General features: G+C 50.2%; 2 protein-coding genes and 1 long non-coding RNA gene across 9 annotated transcripts in view; 1 reads left to right on the top strand and 2 right to left on the bottom strand.

Annotated features, from left to right (window-relative positions):
* COMP (cartilage oligomeric matrix protein) overlaps positions 1 to 659 on the top strand; it is a 40,813-nt gene extending 40,154 nt beyond the window's left edge. Inside the window, exon 18 of the mRNA XM_053372479.1 lies at positions 309 to 659. Coding sequence (XP_053228454.1) covers positions 309 to 358 — 50 coding nt within the window. The 3' untranslated portion in view covers positions 359 to 659. The remainder of the gene's footprint in view (positions 1 to 308) is intronic.
* A 3,768-nt stretch (positions 660 to 4,427) lies between these two features.
* LOC128405669 (uncharacterized) lies at positions 4,428 to 5,187 on the bottom strand. Its single transcript, XR_008328336.1, has 2 exons — positions 5,053 to 5,187; positions 4,428 to 4,999 (listed from the first exon to the last, which is right to left on the bottom strand). It is a non-coding gene; the product is annotated as an uncharacterized LOC128405669 (long non-coding RNA).
* Positions 5,188 to 8,817: 3,630 nt separating this feature from the next.
* The window catches only part of CRTC1 (CREB regulated transcription coactivator 1), a 47,659-nt gene continuing 40,409 nt past the window's right edge, over positions 8,818 to 16,067 (bottom strand). For 4 of the 7 annotated variants that reach the window (XM_053372483.1, XM_053372485.1, XM_053372487.1 and 1 more), the window contains 3 exons: positions 12,304 to 12,390; positions 11,329 to 11,524; positions 8,818 to 9,890 (listed from right to left, as the gene is read on the bottom strand). In XM_053372483.1, the coding sequence (XP_053228458.1) occupies positions 9,679 to 9,890; positions 11,329 to 11,524; positions 12,304 to 12,390 (495 nt within the window). In that variant the 3' untranslated portion in view covers positions 8,818 to 9,678. The remainder of the gene's footprint in view (positions 9,891 to 11,328; positions 11,525 to 12,303; positions 12,391 to 16,067) is intronic. The other 3 variants (XM_053372484.1, XM_053372486.1, XM_053372489.1) reach the window with 1 other exon arrangement.

Raw genomic sequence — 16,067 nt, 5'->3', positions numbered from 1 at the left:
GCAGCACGAAGCCTCCCTTCACAGCTGAGTTGCTGGGCTCAGGGAAGGTGGAGGCAGCCCGGAAACTGCATTTTAGAGCCCCTGCACCACCATCATATGGGGGACTTCCCAGCAGCTCCTGAAGCCAGCCAGAGCCAACTGCTCCAGGCTGCTGAGACTGCCCCTGCCGCGTTTCCCGGGGACATTAGATGAAATCCGGGGACATTCCGGGGATGCAATTTGTCCGGGGACTTATTCGCAAATCCGGGAAACGGGGACGTCTGGTAACCCTATTCTAAGACCCCTGCCTCCTGTTCTCTCATTCACAGACACGATCCCAGAGGACTACGAATCTTACCGGAACCAGCAAGACTACTAAGCGCCTTTTAGGGTTGGCCCGAGACTCACATACTCACCCCTCTGCTTTCTGCTCTTTTTACGATATATCAGATTATGGACAGTCCTGCAAAACCTTGCAGCAGCCGCCCAGCCGCCCTCTGGCATCGCTGCGCCTCCCTTTCCCTAGTAACCGGAAGCCCCCTTAGAATCCCTCACTGGCCACGAATCTGCTGAATGTTCTGCACCATGCAGAAGAGCAAAAGCTAATCCAGCTGTTCCAGCGGAGGCGCTTGAGAACATGGAGGGGAGAGGCTGGCCAGGAGAAGCTCCCCAAGCACTCGCCAGCAGAGGGAGGCTGCTTCCTTCTGCTCCAGCCCTAGGTAGGGGGTTCGGGTCTGATGTCAAGGAAGTGGGGCTGACCGTTGCACCCCTGCATGAATCACTGTCCAGGCACAGATCAGCGATTCATGCAAAAACGGGGTGATGCGGTGCGACGTCCCTCTTGAGAAATGGTCGTAGTCTTGCAAGTAACCAATTTTGAGAAATGTAAATTAAATTGGACAGGGAGGGAAATGTGTGCTGAGCTAATCCAATCTGGCCTGCTCTGGCATCCTGCAAGAGAGGTGCCCCTGCTTTGGTTCGATCCTCAGCCCCTCAAGGCTCAGGTGGCAAGAAGCCTGGTGGGCGGCTGCCAGTCTGAGCAAGTGACCCTGGGTAAACGTGGCGCATGGCTTCCTCCCAAACCCAGTTACATGCTCATTCCTCGGCCCTGAATCCTTGGCGCATTAAAGGCAGGTAATGAAATGCGCACCTTCTCGGAAGCAATAAGAAGAAACGCAGAGAAAGCACTTTTTAAAAAATATGTATGTATAGAGAATTTGGAGAATTAAATTACTTTGTCTTAAGGACAAGAAGGTTGTGTTTTGTTTCTTGATGCTGCCCGCAGGGCAGGCTCTCTGAAAGCCAGGAGAGATCCCAAAAAGCAAAACTGCTGTCTGGCTAGGGAAGAGGAAGGCATTTTGCAAAAAAACCACCCCTTTTTAACCCATTGCAAAGCAGCTTTGCAATTAACAACAATTATTCAGAAAAGCAGAGCTGAGCAGCCAGAGAGAAAAACAGCTGAACTTTATTACATTTCATTTACAAATAATGCAAAGTTACAAAGACAAAAAAAGCCTTCACAGAGAAAAGAAAGAAAAAAAAGGAAACGATCGAACCAAAAAAAGAGAGATCAAAAAGAATGTACACAGAGTTTTGCCGCTTTTTCACATCATTGTCATGTTCTTAAGTTTGCAAAAAGAAGAAAAAAACACACACACGCTTACAAAGCCACCTTCAGGGTTCCTTTTTTTTTTGCCAAGAAAAAAGCCACAATAAATTAAGCTTCTATGCTCCAGAGTTCCTGTGCTGCTGCTGCTGCCCCCAAGTAACCCCCCTCCCCACCCCCCAAGAAAACCTGTAACTCAATGGTAGGATTTGCATATATCAGTAAAGTCATTCCACTAGTCCTCATGTTTTTGTTTTTTTAAAAAAAACTATAAAGAACAGGATGTTACACAGTCCAAAAATACAGAAAACAAAAGACTGTTCCCTTCCCACCCTTTTAATCCGCCTTCCCCCCCACCCCAAAATATAATTTTTGTGTTACTGTTTTTTAGCTGCCTGTCTGTAAGGGAAGCTGCCAAACACAGCTGAATCTACCTTATTCAGATAAAACCCACATTCCCCCTGGTGTTCTTTTACACTTTCAGGTGCCCCAAAAGAAATGGGGGGGGGAGAGAAAAATTTAATTTCCTCCCTGCCCCCAAAAGAAAGCCATGTATTGAAAAGCTACCACCCGACTAACTGCTAGAACTAAGCACATTTTGTTTACTTGCTAAGTTGCGTTAATGTTCTGGATGTCTCTAGCAATATGGTTATTATAATATGGATAATTACGTTTAATGTGCAAGTGCTCATGCCCATATAGAGTTAGGAACTATTTAGGATCGAAGGGGGAAATAACGTTTAGGCATGGTCTTATCCCCCCCCCCAAAAAAAGAAAGTGATGTTAGGGTTGCAGCCCAATTAAGTTCTGCTCAGAGTAGATCCACCAGACCAGTTTGGCCACATCCGTCTGTTTCAATAGGACTACTCAGAGTATGGCCGACCGCGGACACAACCTGCAAAAGCTTGCGGAATTAATCCTGGTGTTTCTGTTGCGTATGGCAGGGCAGCCAAAGAGATGCGATTGCATTTGCAAGCCGTGCCTTAGCTAAGTGTTCTCCAAATCAAGGATCTTGAGTAGGGATTAAGCCATTCCCTCTCCTGGCACAGAGAGTTTTGAGCGGCTTCTGCAAAAGGGCTGATTTCTACGCAATGGTTGGTTAGGGTTTCCCGAAGTGAAACAGAGGTGCCGCCTCAAGAGGATTGTGAATCTCCCCACACCGAGGATAATGGCTTTTAGTAGGGATTCCTGATACCGCCATTTCTCTTTTTAAAAAACACACCATGCAGCTAGTCCCTGTGGTCTTTCTAAAAACTATCAGCTGCAAATGAAGGCTTATGAAACTAACAGAACTGTAATCTAGAATTGAGAGGTATCCCCAGAACTGGGGGGGGGGGGGGTTGCATCTAAAACAGCACCAGGACCCCCCCAAAAAAACACTTAACCCTCCCACCCAATTTGGCAAAAACAAACAAACCCTAAAACAACCCTCCCTCCTTTTATTTCAGCAAGTCGTGTTTATTTGCACTGAATTCAATTTAATCCTACTTGCTGTTCGTGGGATTTTTAAAGTGGGGGACATGTCAAACTTCACACCCCACCCACAATCACACACACTTGCAAAGGGGTGGAGGGGGTTATGGGGAGAAGTATTTTGACCCATTCATTTTTGGGAAGGGGGGGGGGTCAGGCATTAGGCCTCTGCTGATCTGCCCAGTTAAGTTTTAAAGCTCTGCTGGTGCTTTTTTTTTCAGAGAAGCTTCTACTGCGCACCCAGCCCCAGCCTCCAGAAACCTGCCTGCCCACCCCATCCAGCATTTAAGGGGGGGTGGCGGCGCTAGGTTGGTGAAGCCTGGGCCAGGAGAAGACACGTCCGGCTCAGGTCAGCCGTGCCATACAGTAACAGAACACCGTTTGGATGTGGCGGCAATTGATAATAATGGCGATAATCATTTTATTATTTGAACTCTGTCCATCTGACTGGGTTGCCCCAGCTTCCCAAACATATATAAGTTGCGTCTGGGGGGGCGGAAAGAGAAGGCATCTCAGAGCCCATCTCCCACCCACCCCTGTCCCAAAGATGGGGTTTCCACCGTTTTTTGACACGCCTGAAAATTGGGGCTGGGTGGGGAGAACGATTAACGCTGGGAATTTTGTCATTGTTATCGATATACCGAGAAGGCTTTGGGGTGGAGGGAGGGGGGGAAAAGGAGAGGAGAGAAGGGAACCAGGCAAAAAGCAAAAGAAGGCAATGATGCTCAACTACGGGCGTGAGATCGTCCAATTTGCAGGTGGAGAATGGGGACATTGAGCCAAGACAGCCTTTGCTTCAATACACATGCTAAGATACAGCTATTATACATTTTTTTTTGCTTTCGGTTCTTATGTAAAAGGGGGATGAAAACCAAAACCCAACACCCCAAAGGAAGAAAATACCAAGCTGTTGCTGCGGCCGCCTCAAAGCATCTCCCCCCCCCCCAGACTGCGTTCCCCTCCCCAAAAAAGCCACGCCTTTCCTTTATAAACACAGTAGAAACTGGCCAAGCTCACATTTATTTATATATACTTTTTTAAAATATATATATATATTTATATACACACACACGCACCATGCCCTCCTCCCCAGAAGGAAGTTGTTTCCCCCTTTTTAAAAAAAATAAAAAACAATAATAATAAATACAACGAAAAGCACAAAGATATCGACCGAAGTTCCATAAACGTAGTGTGTTGGTTATTTAAACCCTCCGCACCCACCCCCAATTCACATATTGCAATATGGGAATTCTGCACAAAGCCTACAAGTTTTCTTTTGGAAATAAAAGGAAGGTTAAACCGGTTCGTTAAAAAAGAAAAGTTACAACACAAAAACACTTAACTTTTTGTTTGGGTTCCCCATTTTCCCCCCCTAAAAAGAAGAAGAATGCATACTCAGATATTCAACTGCTCTTTCACAGATGTTTTCACAGTGACAAGGGAATTTTTTTAATTAAAAATAAATAAATCAAAGTGCCTTCTTTCCTTTTTCAAAAGCCATGGGTGTAGTATGTAGGTCTCTTCTGGAGAGGAATTCTACCTAAGAAAAAAAGGGTGGGGGGGAAATGGCTGCCTTGAAAGGATGGAGGCAGGAAAGGGAGGATGGAAATGGGGCGGTGGAGGGAGAGAAAGAAGTAGCTTTCCTTTTTCTTTTCTATTTAAAAAAGGGACAGTTCAGTCTCTTGCTGCTGCCTGTCAGAGATAGATTTCCAAGGAGCCCCCAGCAAGACTCCTGCAAACATGCAGAAAAGCCACAGCAATAACAAGACTCAGTTTTCCCTGGCCATGCAATGGGCAGAGGCCGCCCCCAAATTTGGCCTTTTTTGGCAGGGATGGGGGTGGGGGTGTCTTATCCTACCCGCCCCCAATTTGTGCATAGCTGGGTCTGACCACCTCCGAGCCCAGCATCCTGTATCCGAGGACATCCGGACAATTAGCCCCCTGCTTGCTGGGGGTCTGGTTGGCCGCTGTGGGAAGAGGGGGCTGGGCCTGACCCAGTTGCTGGATCTGTACCCCGCTCCCTGTGCCACTTTAAGTCTTGCTTTTTTTACACTTCCATCTCAGTCTGCATACACATGCGCGCGCACACCCACACCCACCCCAATATATATGTATTTATAGTCATTCACTCTGGCCCCTGCTTTTGCAAGACATTTTTCGAAGCTGACGGAAAGCATTGTGGATTTAAAACACCAGCACCCGGCCTGCCATCCCCGCAATTGCTTCTGATACCCATCCTGGCCTCTCGACAACCGCTGGCTGCCAGAGCCCACCCAAAGAACAGGTGGGGAGTCACACACCCCCTTAGAAAACCGGGACCAGGTCCATCGGGGCGTGGGGGTTACAGGGGGAGAGGAGGAGGGGACAGCGGAACTCTGCATATGCTCAGGAACGCTTCTCCACACAGCTTGCAAGGATGGAGATGGAGCAAGGCCCTGACAATGAGGATGACAGTCCTCATTGTCATTTAATTCATTTGGCACTTGATGCCAAGGGGGGCTTTTGGGGGCCAACTTCCATTTTCAAAGACCAACAATGGCAGCTGTTGGGTGGGGATTTAAGGAATGTGGTGTGGCATTTTTCCAGAATAGAGCCTTGTTTATTACAAAGATACTCGAAATCTGCAGAATTGGACTAATTGCCCCATACCCCCCAAACAGCTCTAGGGCTCTAACATGCCTTGCTAATATTTTGGGCTGGCAGCAAAGCTCCTGCTAGGAATCACAGACTTGTAGAGCTGGAAGGGACCCCAAGGGGTCATCCAGCCCATCCCCCTGCAATGCAGGAACCTTTCGCCCAACATGGGGCTCGAACCCACAACCCTAAGATTCAGAGTCCCATGCTCTTACCAACTGAGCTATGGAAGCCTGTACTGCCTGGCAGCCAGTAGCCTCTGTGGGTGCACCCAAGCGCCTGAGGCGGCAGACCAGAATTGGCAATGAAAGGGGACCCTCCTGGCTCCTGGGACTCCCACTGGGATGAGAAGGCGCAGTACCCCTCCTGGCCTGTTCCAGTGGAGGTGCTGTGGAGCAAGCGGAGCCTGATGGAAACTGGAGGGACGTCGACTTCTGCGCTCCGTTCCTCACTGGGAACTTTTTCTTGCCAAATTGTAAGGAGAAAGGGCACTGCTTATGTAAGTTCAGGGGCTCAGACTGCACTGCAGGGGTGAAGCTGGTCTCGTTTACACAATATTATTAGCTGGTGCACACACACACAGAGCAACACTGGGCCAGGCTGGTGTCAGATTAAGGCCCACAGAGACCCAGGATAAAATGACCACTCAGCACAGGCACTCCCTGGGCCAGCTGCCATCTCTTGGCCTAACCTACCTCACAGGGTTGTTGGGAAGGTAAGGGGGGGGAGGAAAGGAGAATACAGAAAGAATGGCTTAAGACAAACGCACCACTGTGCCCATTCAGATGCAAGCCAGGCACCTAAGCGAAAGAGAGCTGTTCTTTTAAACCTGACCCGAACTGAGCAACGAACAACACTCCCGCTTTTGAACCAAGCAGGACTTCCTCTCTGCTCAACGACGGCAACAAAGCATTCTCCCCTGGAACAGAATCATGGTGGCTAGAATCCCCCAAAAGGATATGGGGAGCTTTCAGCTCCGCCCCTTCAAAATAAGCAACTTTAAGCAAGCTTCGGATGCAGACAGAGCATGTATCTCAAAACCTCCGGGGGCCTGGCCTTAAACACAGAATTGAGGGTGGGGGTGAGGATAGAAAGCCCCCTCCCCATGATGAAAAAAAACAGAAAGAAGCAGAATATAAGGTGCATTAAGGGAGGAAGTAATTTGCCGCTGTGCTAAAGTCATCGCTTGGCTACTCAACATGATAAATTAAGAATGACGCTGCCCCCTGCTGGGAGAGAGATATCGAGCACATCGAAAAATCTCGCGCTACGATCCTGCCATCTTTAACAACCGTTTCCAGCAACAGCAACAAATGAAACACAAACCAGAAATTTTAACAGTGCAAATGGTCCCTAATCCTCAGTGACCCTCAAATCCAGAAAGTGTTTTTTTTGTGTTTGTGTTTCACGTGTGTATACAGATATATATATATATATATATAGATAGATAGATATATATTAAGGCCATTTTTGTAAAACTACTTACAGTTTATCCGCACTCAGGCTCTCCTATGTACATGTGTAATTTAGAAAAGGGGAGGAGGAGAGATTTTTACATCTCCCTATAAAACTGTCCGGTTCGAGAGCTGCGTGTGTTTACCAAGACCAGGAAACGAGTCTTCCGATTCCACATCCCCAAACGGCAGGCCAAAGACTGAAGAGGACTGTGCACATGTTGAGATCTGAGGGAAGGGCATCCCAGAGAGGCGGACCAGTGAATTCTGACAGGATCGCTGGAGGCCAAAGGACGAGGTCCCTGCTTTCCCCCTCCGGAGCAGGAGAGTTAGCACCTCCTGTTGGTTTTTTTTTTAGCAGACGGGATTCCTCCTCGTGCGGGAGAGGGATCCAGAGCAGGCTTGAAATGGGCAGACCATGGCGAGTACTAGAGGCTAAAATACTGATACGGGTTATATAACAATGGGAGAGGCCACTTCTTGGAAGTCGAAAGGGTTGGGGGAGAAGCACTGCATCGAAGCGCCCACACAGAACGCCTAGGAGACAGCACAGTTTTAGTGCAAAAGTCGGAAAACAAAGGATGGCACAGGCGGAGTGTAAGCAGACATGTACTCAGAACGGGACTTCCTAGCGGCACATGCAGGGGCCCAGGGGCCCAGCTGTAACTCGCCGGGGGGGGAGGCATTCGGGGAAGGCTATGGCAGGACTCAAACCCAGAACCTGAGGGACAACAAGGCAGGGACTCAAGTTGAACGCTGCCCGGCCAACTCAGAGCAGAAGAGGGGACGGCAGGGAGGTAAGCTCTGCTGCGCCAGCCAGGAAGGCCCAGGGGACTTAAGATATCGCCCAGCCAGGCCAAGGGAGCCACAGGAGGCTACCAGATTAGCATTTTCGGCAAATGGGAGGTTCACTTCCTCCCAAGCAGCCCAGAAAACCAGGGACCTGACCTGGAGAATGGGATGCCGTAAAAGAAAAGTGTTTGGGGGGTGGGGAGCAGGGAGACCCTGCCTGAAGCATTCAGACTCACAAACATGCCTGCGAGAGGATTTCTGAGCTCCAGACATGTGTTTCAGGGACCCACCAACACCCCAGGGGCACTTGGCACGAGATTCTGCCAAGGGAAAGTGACAAACGCATTGGAGTCAGTCCAAAAAACTGCCCCACGCCAAAGAGCGCCTTCCGCTCGGGACGTCGAAGGAGAGAACATCTCTGTCCACTTTGCAAGCAGGAGACGTGTGTGTACATCTTGGGGTCCCCTTAAACGATTCCCCACTGAACCCCTCTGATTCTGCCACCCTCAGCAACCATTTGGGGGCTCAGTCTGGCCCGGCGCCCCTCCAAGGCTGACCGGATTTTCCTCGCTATTCCCTGCTAAAAAATAACAAATCATGCACGTGAGATATTTTCCTTTAATACTGGGCGGGAACTGTCTTTGCCATGCAAAAAGGGGAGGGGAGACCTGCACGCTGGACAGCAATAATCCCGCAAGCGTTCAACCAAGAGGAAACCGTAGCTCCTTCCTTTAGGTAACGGAAGTATGCGACATAAATAAAATTGCCCCTCCTCTTCCTCTACCTGTCCCCCACCCCCTGCCAAAAAAGTCCTTTGAATCGGAAAGAGGAGTTAGGCGGCTCGTGCAACTAAATCCCCTAAACTAAATTTTTGGTGTTGCCCCCCAAAAAGAGATGTTTCTGCAACTGTTGAGCAAGGAGGCAAACGGGGGAACAGGCAGCAATAGAGTTTTGGATGAGAGTCAAGGCTAGCGAAAAGGGGGGGGCACAGGAGATCACTAACCATTTACACCCCTCTCCCCATCCTTCAAAGCCAAGCATCTGCCTCAGGAAATTATTCTGGAGGGCTCACCGGACTCTCCCCACCAGCTCCTATACTGAAACCCCACCCACCCCATTTCCCAGAAGGAAAGCAGCAATATCCACAATGTAGCTTTTGGACTCAGGGGTGGTGGGGCTTCACGTGTCTGTCGCGCAACCCCCAGCACCCCCCCCAAGCTCCCGGCTTCATGCAGAAGTGGCTGTTTCTGTAACCGAAACCGGAGACTCGGTAGTTTTGACAGAGGTGGGGGGGGGGATAAGAACTATCTATTTACCTTTTCAGAGCGCTTTGCCCAGCCACCGGGGCGGGGGGGGGAGAGGAAGAGAGGGAGCAGCCTCCTCTACTGCCACCCCACTCCCTGCCTTCCCAAAAACAAAGACGGAGAAACCATTTAGTGCAAAGGAGAACAAGGACCGAACTTTGGTGGCAAGCAGAGGGCGAGAGAACGGAAAGGGCGCAAGGGGGGCATATGGATAAAGAGGTCCTCTCCCAAACCAGTGGCCTCTGGAGGGCGGGGGGGGAGACGGGGGGGTGGGCAGCTGCTCTGTGAGGGTGGAACGAGCCCGGCTCTCAGGTGCGACGGACCCGAGGTGGGCCGGTCCCTGCCTCTGCGGGCGCCGAGACTTGGTACACCTTTTATTTGCGATTTGGCATGCGCTCTCTCACTCTCGGCGACGCGCCCCCTCTTCCCCTCTCCCCTACAGCCGGTCCATCCGGAAAGTGTCCTCTGTGGCGGGGTCAGCGAGGACCATGTCAGGGTCGTTGAGCATGTGCAGCCCGTCCAAGGTCAGGGGGTCGATTTTGAGTTCGTCCAGGGGGAACTGGGAATCAGAGTCGAAGCTGACATCCCCCACGCCGGCCAGAGAGCTGGTCAGGTCCTTCGACAGGCTGGGAGGGGACTCCCCGGTCACTGGGAGTGGCAGGGTGGAGGGAGAGATGAAAGAAAGAAAGAAAGAAAGAAAGAAAGAAAGAAAGAAAGACCTTTGGTTAGGATCAGCCTCCGCTCCTCTTCCACCTGACACACTCCTTGGGGCAACCCAGGAGCTAACTTCAGACGTTAGCAACACACGAAGCTGTTCAGACAGTCAGACCCAGCGTGGGGGACATTCCCAGCCCGACCCAAAGGTGCTGCAGGGGATTGCACCTGGGGAAAGCTGCATGTGAAGCCCTGGAGCTAAGCTGCAGCTCTTCCTAGAAAAACTATGTTCTAGTCCTCCTGGTTTTCCAAACAAGGAAAACGTAGGAATTCGCCTTGTGCCAAGTCCGACCCTTGAGTCCATGTAGCTCAGTTCTTTCTACACCGTGGGTAGGCAAACTAAGGCCCCGGGGCGAGATGCGGCCCAATCGCCTTCTCAATCCGGCCCACGGACAGTCCAGGAATCAGTGTGTTTTTACATGAGTAGAATGTGTCCTTTTATTTAAAATGCATCTCTGGGTTATTTGTGGGGCCGAGGAATTCATTTTTTTAAAAAAAATAGTCCGGCCCCCAACAAGTTCTGAGGGACAGTGGAATGGCCCCCTGCTGAAAAAGTTTGCTGACCCATGGTCTACACTGTCTGGCCCAGAAACAATGGAGTCTGCTCTGCAAGGGCATAATGGGCACTGCCCCACCAGCCTCTGTCTGCCCGCCTTCTGACCTGCAACCAGTCTGGGGGGTGGCCCTGCCTGCCTGCCTGCCAGCCTCTTCCTCCTGATTCTCACTGTCTCCCCTTGTAAAATCCAAGACTTGGAGGTCACCAGGCCCGTCAGGAAATTCTGTTTTATGGCAACAAGGCCAGGCCACGCCATGGTGACAGTGATGGTCAGCGAACGAATAAAAATTTAAACTCTGGTTCACATACTGTAGCTGACAGAGTGTTGCTTTTAATGCAAATAAGCACATGTGAAATTCTCAGCTCTGCCTACTTCTTCTGCCCCTTGGGGCTGAAGCAGTTATACCTGTTTTTATTGCTCTTTTCACCAGCTGGTCTTTGGCTGTCATAAAGACTGGTTGATCGATTGCTCCTTGTGGGAGGAAATCAGCAGGGAGGAGGAGAAAACTATCATTTGTGGGCTCTGTCTCTCGCCAGCCGCAGTGCCACCTGCTTGCTGGGCTCCCTAAAGGTAAAGGTAAAGGTACCCCTGCCCGTACGGGCCAGTCTTGCCAGACTCTGGGGTTGTGCGCCCATCTCACTCAAGAGGCCGGGGGCCAGCGCTGTCCGGAGACACTTCCGGGTCACGTGGCCAGCGTGACATCGCTATTTCTGCCCTACCAGCCGCTGCTGTTCAGAAATTCAGCAGCTGCAAAGGTCCAAAGGGTGGCGATGCGCAGCCAGTCCCACCCCCCAGGCGCCAAACCACGGACGCACCTGTGAGGATGATGTTGGGGATGTTCCCGTGGCTGGCGTAGCTGAGCTGCTGGGCGTCCTGGAGGCTCCCGTGGCTTCCGGTGAGGCCCATCATGGCTGCCTGGGAGTAATTGAGGGTGGAGCAGGGGCTGTAGAGGCTGTTGGAGCTGATGGCGTTCTCAATCATGTTGAACTGCTCAAGCTGGAGGAAGGAATCCTGGAGGTAACAACTTAATAAAAGAGCCTTGCTGGGCTGGGCTGAAAAGCCGGCTGGGTTCATAACCCACCAGTCAGATGGGTGGGGGTACAAGTACAGTGGTGCCCCGCAAGACGAATGCCTCGCAAGACGGAAAACCCGCTAGACGAAAGGGTTTTCCGTTTTGGAGGTGCTTCGCAAAACGAATTTCCCTATGGGCTTGCTTCGCAAGACGAAAATGTCTTGCGAGTCTTGCCATTTCCCCCCCCCGCTTTCCCCCCCATTTTTCTAAGCCGCTAAGCTGCTAATAGCCTTTTAGCAGCTCAGCCGCTAAGCCTTTAATAGCCGCTAAGCCGCTAAACCGCTAATAGCGCTAATCCGCTAATGGGGTTGCTTCGCAAGACGAAAAAACCGCTAGACAAAGAGAATCAAGGAACGGATTCTTTTCGTCTTGCGAGGCACCACTGTAATACATCATCATCATCATCATCATCATCATCCCAAGGGCATACTGCTCTGAACTGGGCTGGGCTAGATGACCCGTGGAGACCCTTCCTCCGAGTCTACAATCCTATGATTCTACGTTCCACTTTGCAACCATGGCTAAAATTGTGATTTAGCATTTTGACGCTGCGAACCGCCCCCAGATCTACGGACGAAGGGCAGCATGCAAATTTAACAAGTATTTTATCTGGCCGCCCGATGAACCAAACTTCGCTGGGTGGTGAAGAGTCGAAACCACCAATCCCATTTGAACCTCCACTCAAGGGGTGCTTGGGAGTCACAGAAAGCGCTCTCACCTGATGAGATAAAGCGTTTGCCTGCCTGGCCGTCATCTGTTGGTCGTAACAGGAATCCCCAAAGACGCTCCCCAGGATAGATGTTTGCTGCAAGAAGGAGGAGGAGGAGGAAGGGGTGAATCAGTGCAGAGAAGAGCCCTTTGCTGAAATCCAGAATGGGGGCAGCAGACAGTCTGCCAAGAACGCCCTTGAGGATGCTGAATTGAAGGCTGCGTGGTGAAATCCCCACCCCACCCCACTGGCTAACTACCAACCAGCCCCAGAATGATGAATTCAAGAGCAGAGCAGAGCTCTAGAGGAGGAGATGGGACTTGGGGGGGGGCACAGTAACCTGGTTTCCACCTTAGATGAGGGCTATGCCACTGCCACCACCATGCCAGAAACACACAGGCCGGAAAGGGGGAGAGGGGACAAAAGTGAATGGGTCGCACATGGTTTGAAGAAGCATGTCTGCCCCAGAGGGTGGGAGAGGGGTAGAAAGGCTCTGATGGATGAGATAGCTTGCAAACTGTCCTGACCAACATGACTGCATGCCAGTGGAGCAATGGGGAGGATAAGGGGCTGTGCTACCCAAAACAGCAGCAACTGAGATGCCCCCCCTCCTTTGGTTAGGAAGTTTGCTTGGAATGACGACAAGATTTTTATTCCTACTACCACTGCACTTATGACTCGTATCCAACGCTCATCAGACGCTGATGAGATCCGCTTGGTTGTGGCCCAATAATATTTTTATTTGTACTCCTACTCCTACGGCTGTTATTACTATTTCCATCCAACGCTAGTCATGCGCAGATTAGATCAGCTTGGCAAAGCCTGATTGAGAAGCTCCCGAATGCTACAATTCCCCAAACTGCTTCAAAATGAAGAAGGCAAAGCAAAGCGAATCTTTCGAGTTCCTTTTACCCTGCCTTCTAGAGACCTTCTCACAAGGTCTCTTATAAAGTAGGAAAGACCTAAAGAGGTTTTTTTGCAAAAAAAAAATCCAACCAAGTTGATTCTACAAGCCTGGTCCTGCGCTTAAAAAACAGCCGAGACAGGCAGCAGCAAGCAAGCCTCCTCCCCCATTATCAACCTAAATTCAGGAATCCCTCTGCCCTAACCTTTCTCTGCTGGGCTATTATAATCTGACCACCTCCTCCCCACCAGCAGGTCTATGAGAAACCACTCTCATTTTACAACTGTGCAGCAGTGCAAAGTGATACAGATGCATTTTTTTAATAAAAAAATTGCTCCCCTTGAGGATCCTTAACTGCACTGTTTTTAATAACTTTGCCAGCAGAGACCGGGGAGGTGGGGGGTGGAGGAGACGTGATTAAAGGGGAAGGGCTTTTTTTTTCATCGCTTCAGCACTTTGGGATCCAAGACCTGGCCTCTTCCGCTGGCTGCGGAAGCCAAAGGCTCTCTCTGCAGAACTGAAGAGGGAGAGGGGCTTGCTAGCTTTCGTTAACTGAATGGCTGAGCGCTGCGGCAAGGAAGGCCAGGAATTCCCCTCAATGCCCACGAGGTCCAGCACCTTGTGTGAGGGAGAAAAATGTTTTCTCCGGCCACTTTCTCGTTTTGTATAGGCTTCTATCCCATCGCCTGTTCCTCGTCTTTTCTCAAAACTGGAAAAAAAGACGAATGCACAAACTGGAACCTTTCCTCATAAGGCTGGCTCAGTGCTTTGTTCTTCCTGCATGAACCTGTCGCATGCAAACTGTGCTCCGAGTCTTCTCAGCCTTCTGAATCAAGGAAGGCAGAGAGAGGGGGACGAGGCCACATGGCCTGGCACCCTCCTTTCTGCAGATGCCCCCTAAACCTGGCAGGAAGGAAATGGCAGCAGCCCCGTCGCCACCACCTGGTGTTTGGTGGCAGCGAACAAGGGTTCCGTTTTGCTATGATGGCCGACGGCCGCTGGTTCTCTCTCCAGCACACCAGCAGCAGGTGGCATTCAGAGGTAGAGTGTGCCTGAGCAGGGAGGCCCCACATAGCTAATGTGGCTAGGTGCCGGTGCTCAGTCTACTCCTCCCCTCTGTAACAACCAAGGGCTGTAGCCAGCATGCAGTCGTCCTCAGAGCAGACCTGGGGAAATCAAAGGGGCATGACTCGCTTGGGTATACTGATTTCAGTAGGTCGTGCTCAGGGAAAAACTTGCTTGGACACGACCCCCGATTGATTTACAAGGCTATCGAATCAAGTGGCCAGACCCGTACATTAAATTTAACGTAGGGATGGGGGAAAGGCGGTGGCCCTCCAAGGCGCTGCTGGACCTCAACTCCCACCTCCCCTTGCTGTTGCCTATACAGGCAAGGGATGATGGGAAGTGTAGTCCAGGAACTTCTGGAGGGCGGAAGCTTGGCCTTCCCTGATTTTCTCCACACAGAAGTTGCACTGATGGCTTACAGGTTACAAGAAAGGAGGTTCATCAGGAAGAACTTTGACAGTGAGAGCTGTTTGACAGTGGAACAGTCTCCCTTGTTCTCCTTCCTCAGAGGTTTTTAAGCAGAGGTTGGATGACCCCTCTATCACGGATGCTTTGGTTGAGATTCCTGCATTGTGGGGGTTGGACTAGATGACCCTCAGGGTCCCAACTCTACAATGGAGGGCGTGAAAGGTTGGCCACCCCTGATTTTCCCACTAAGCAGCAGCAGCAGCAGCACCCAAGACTGCCTGAGGTCTCCCGCTCTGCGCTGCTTCACCCTTTTAAAACCCTTTCTAACTGCTGCTGATTGTTTCAACTGCTCCCACGTTGTGGGATGAGAGCTGGGAACGAGCGGTGCTTTGCTTTCCCTGAATACGAAAGTACTAAAAGGTTTCATGTGCTCCGGCTGCCGTCAGCTGTGTGGGCAATTAACATGACGCCTACGGCGGGTCTTTGCTGTGCGCTGACTTCGCCGACTCGTTCCGGCTGTGTTAGCAGGCCTCCAAACCCACTATTTGCCGTTTGGGTCTGATTATCTTCTAAGGTACCACAGGACAACAAAGTCTTTATACGAACACTTAAGTCTCACAGTTTGATTCTTCTTTTGGTCTTTCAATTCAATTTTTAACTAACCCTCTTCTTCCTATGGATTTTTGAAACTCACTTTTGGAACTCGGACTGTGTGTGATGGATTAAGAGCTCTGTGTTAAGGGCTGGAGATTCTTTCCCCTCTTCTTCTTACTTGGCCTGTTTTAAACCTAGCAAACATGCTTATTTGGTGTGTGGGTGGGTGTTTTTTCTTTTAAAGAACCTGCGCTCTCCAGCCCAGCCACCACAGGGCAGCTGAGAGTTTTAGTCCAAAACATCTGTATACATGTCTACTCAAAAGTAGGTCTCTGTGTGTTTAATGTAGGACAAAGCGCAGGAAATTCATGCCACTAATAATATTAATAGTTATTATACAATATTGCTTCCAGTGACCACTGAGAAGCCAAGTAAGATTTGTACTTAGTGCAGAAAACAGTGCTGGACAATACTGAAGAAAACCAGAAGCTGCACCTTGTACTCTGAAGTGTGTTGTTTACAACTTAACAGCAGAAAGTAGCCACCTTTCAACTCATGTCATCTCAAACCCACTTATATAAATCAGTGTGTGCTTTAAGGGGGGAAAACCTCCTGGATTATCAAAACAGTCTGCACATTTAGAAAAACCTATGTGATAGCTGAAGCAGTATGAATCCACCAGCATTGTACAGGTTCAGTGCAAACCCTGTTTTTACGCCTTATTTAAAAACAGGCAAGCACTCATCTAGACATAGCTGGAAGTGAGGGGGGGTTGTTTTTGTCTATTGCTATGTGTATT

This window comes from Podarcis raffonei, chromosome 18 (genome assembly GCF_027172205.1).
Source record: "Podarcis raffonei isolate rPodRaf1 chromosome 18, rPodRaf1.pri, whole genome shotgun sequence".
Taxonomy (NCBI): domain Eukaryota; kingdom Metazoa; phylum Chordata; class Lepidosauria; order Squamata; family Lacertidae; genus Podarcis; species Podarcis raffonei.
The sequence above is the reverse complement of the archived record's forward strand: the minus strand, read 5'-3'. Positions and strand labels throughout refer to the sequence as shown.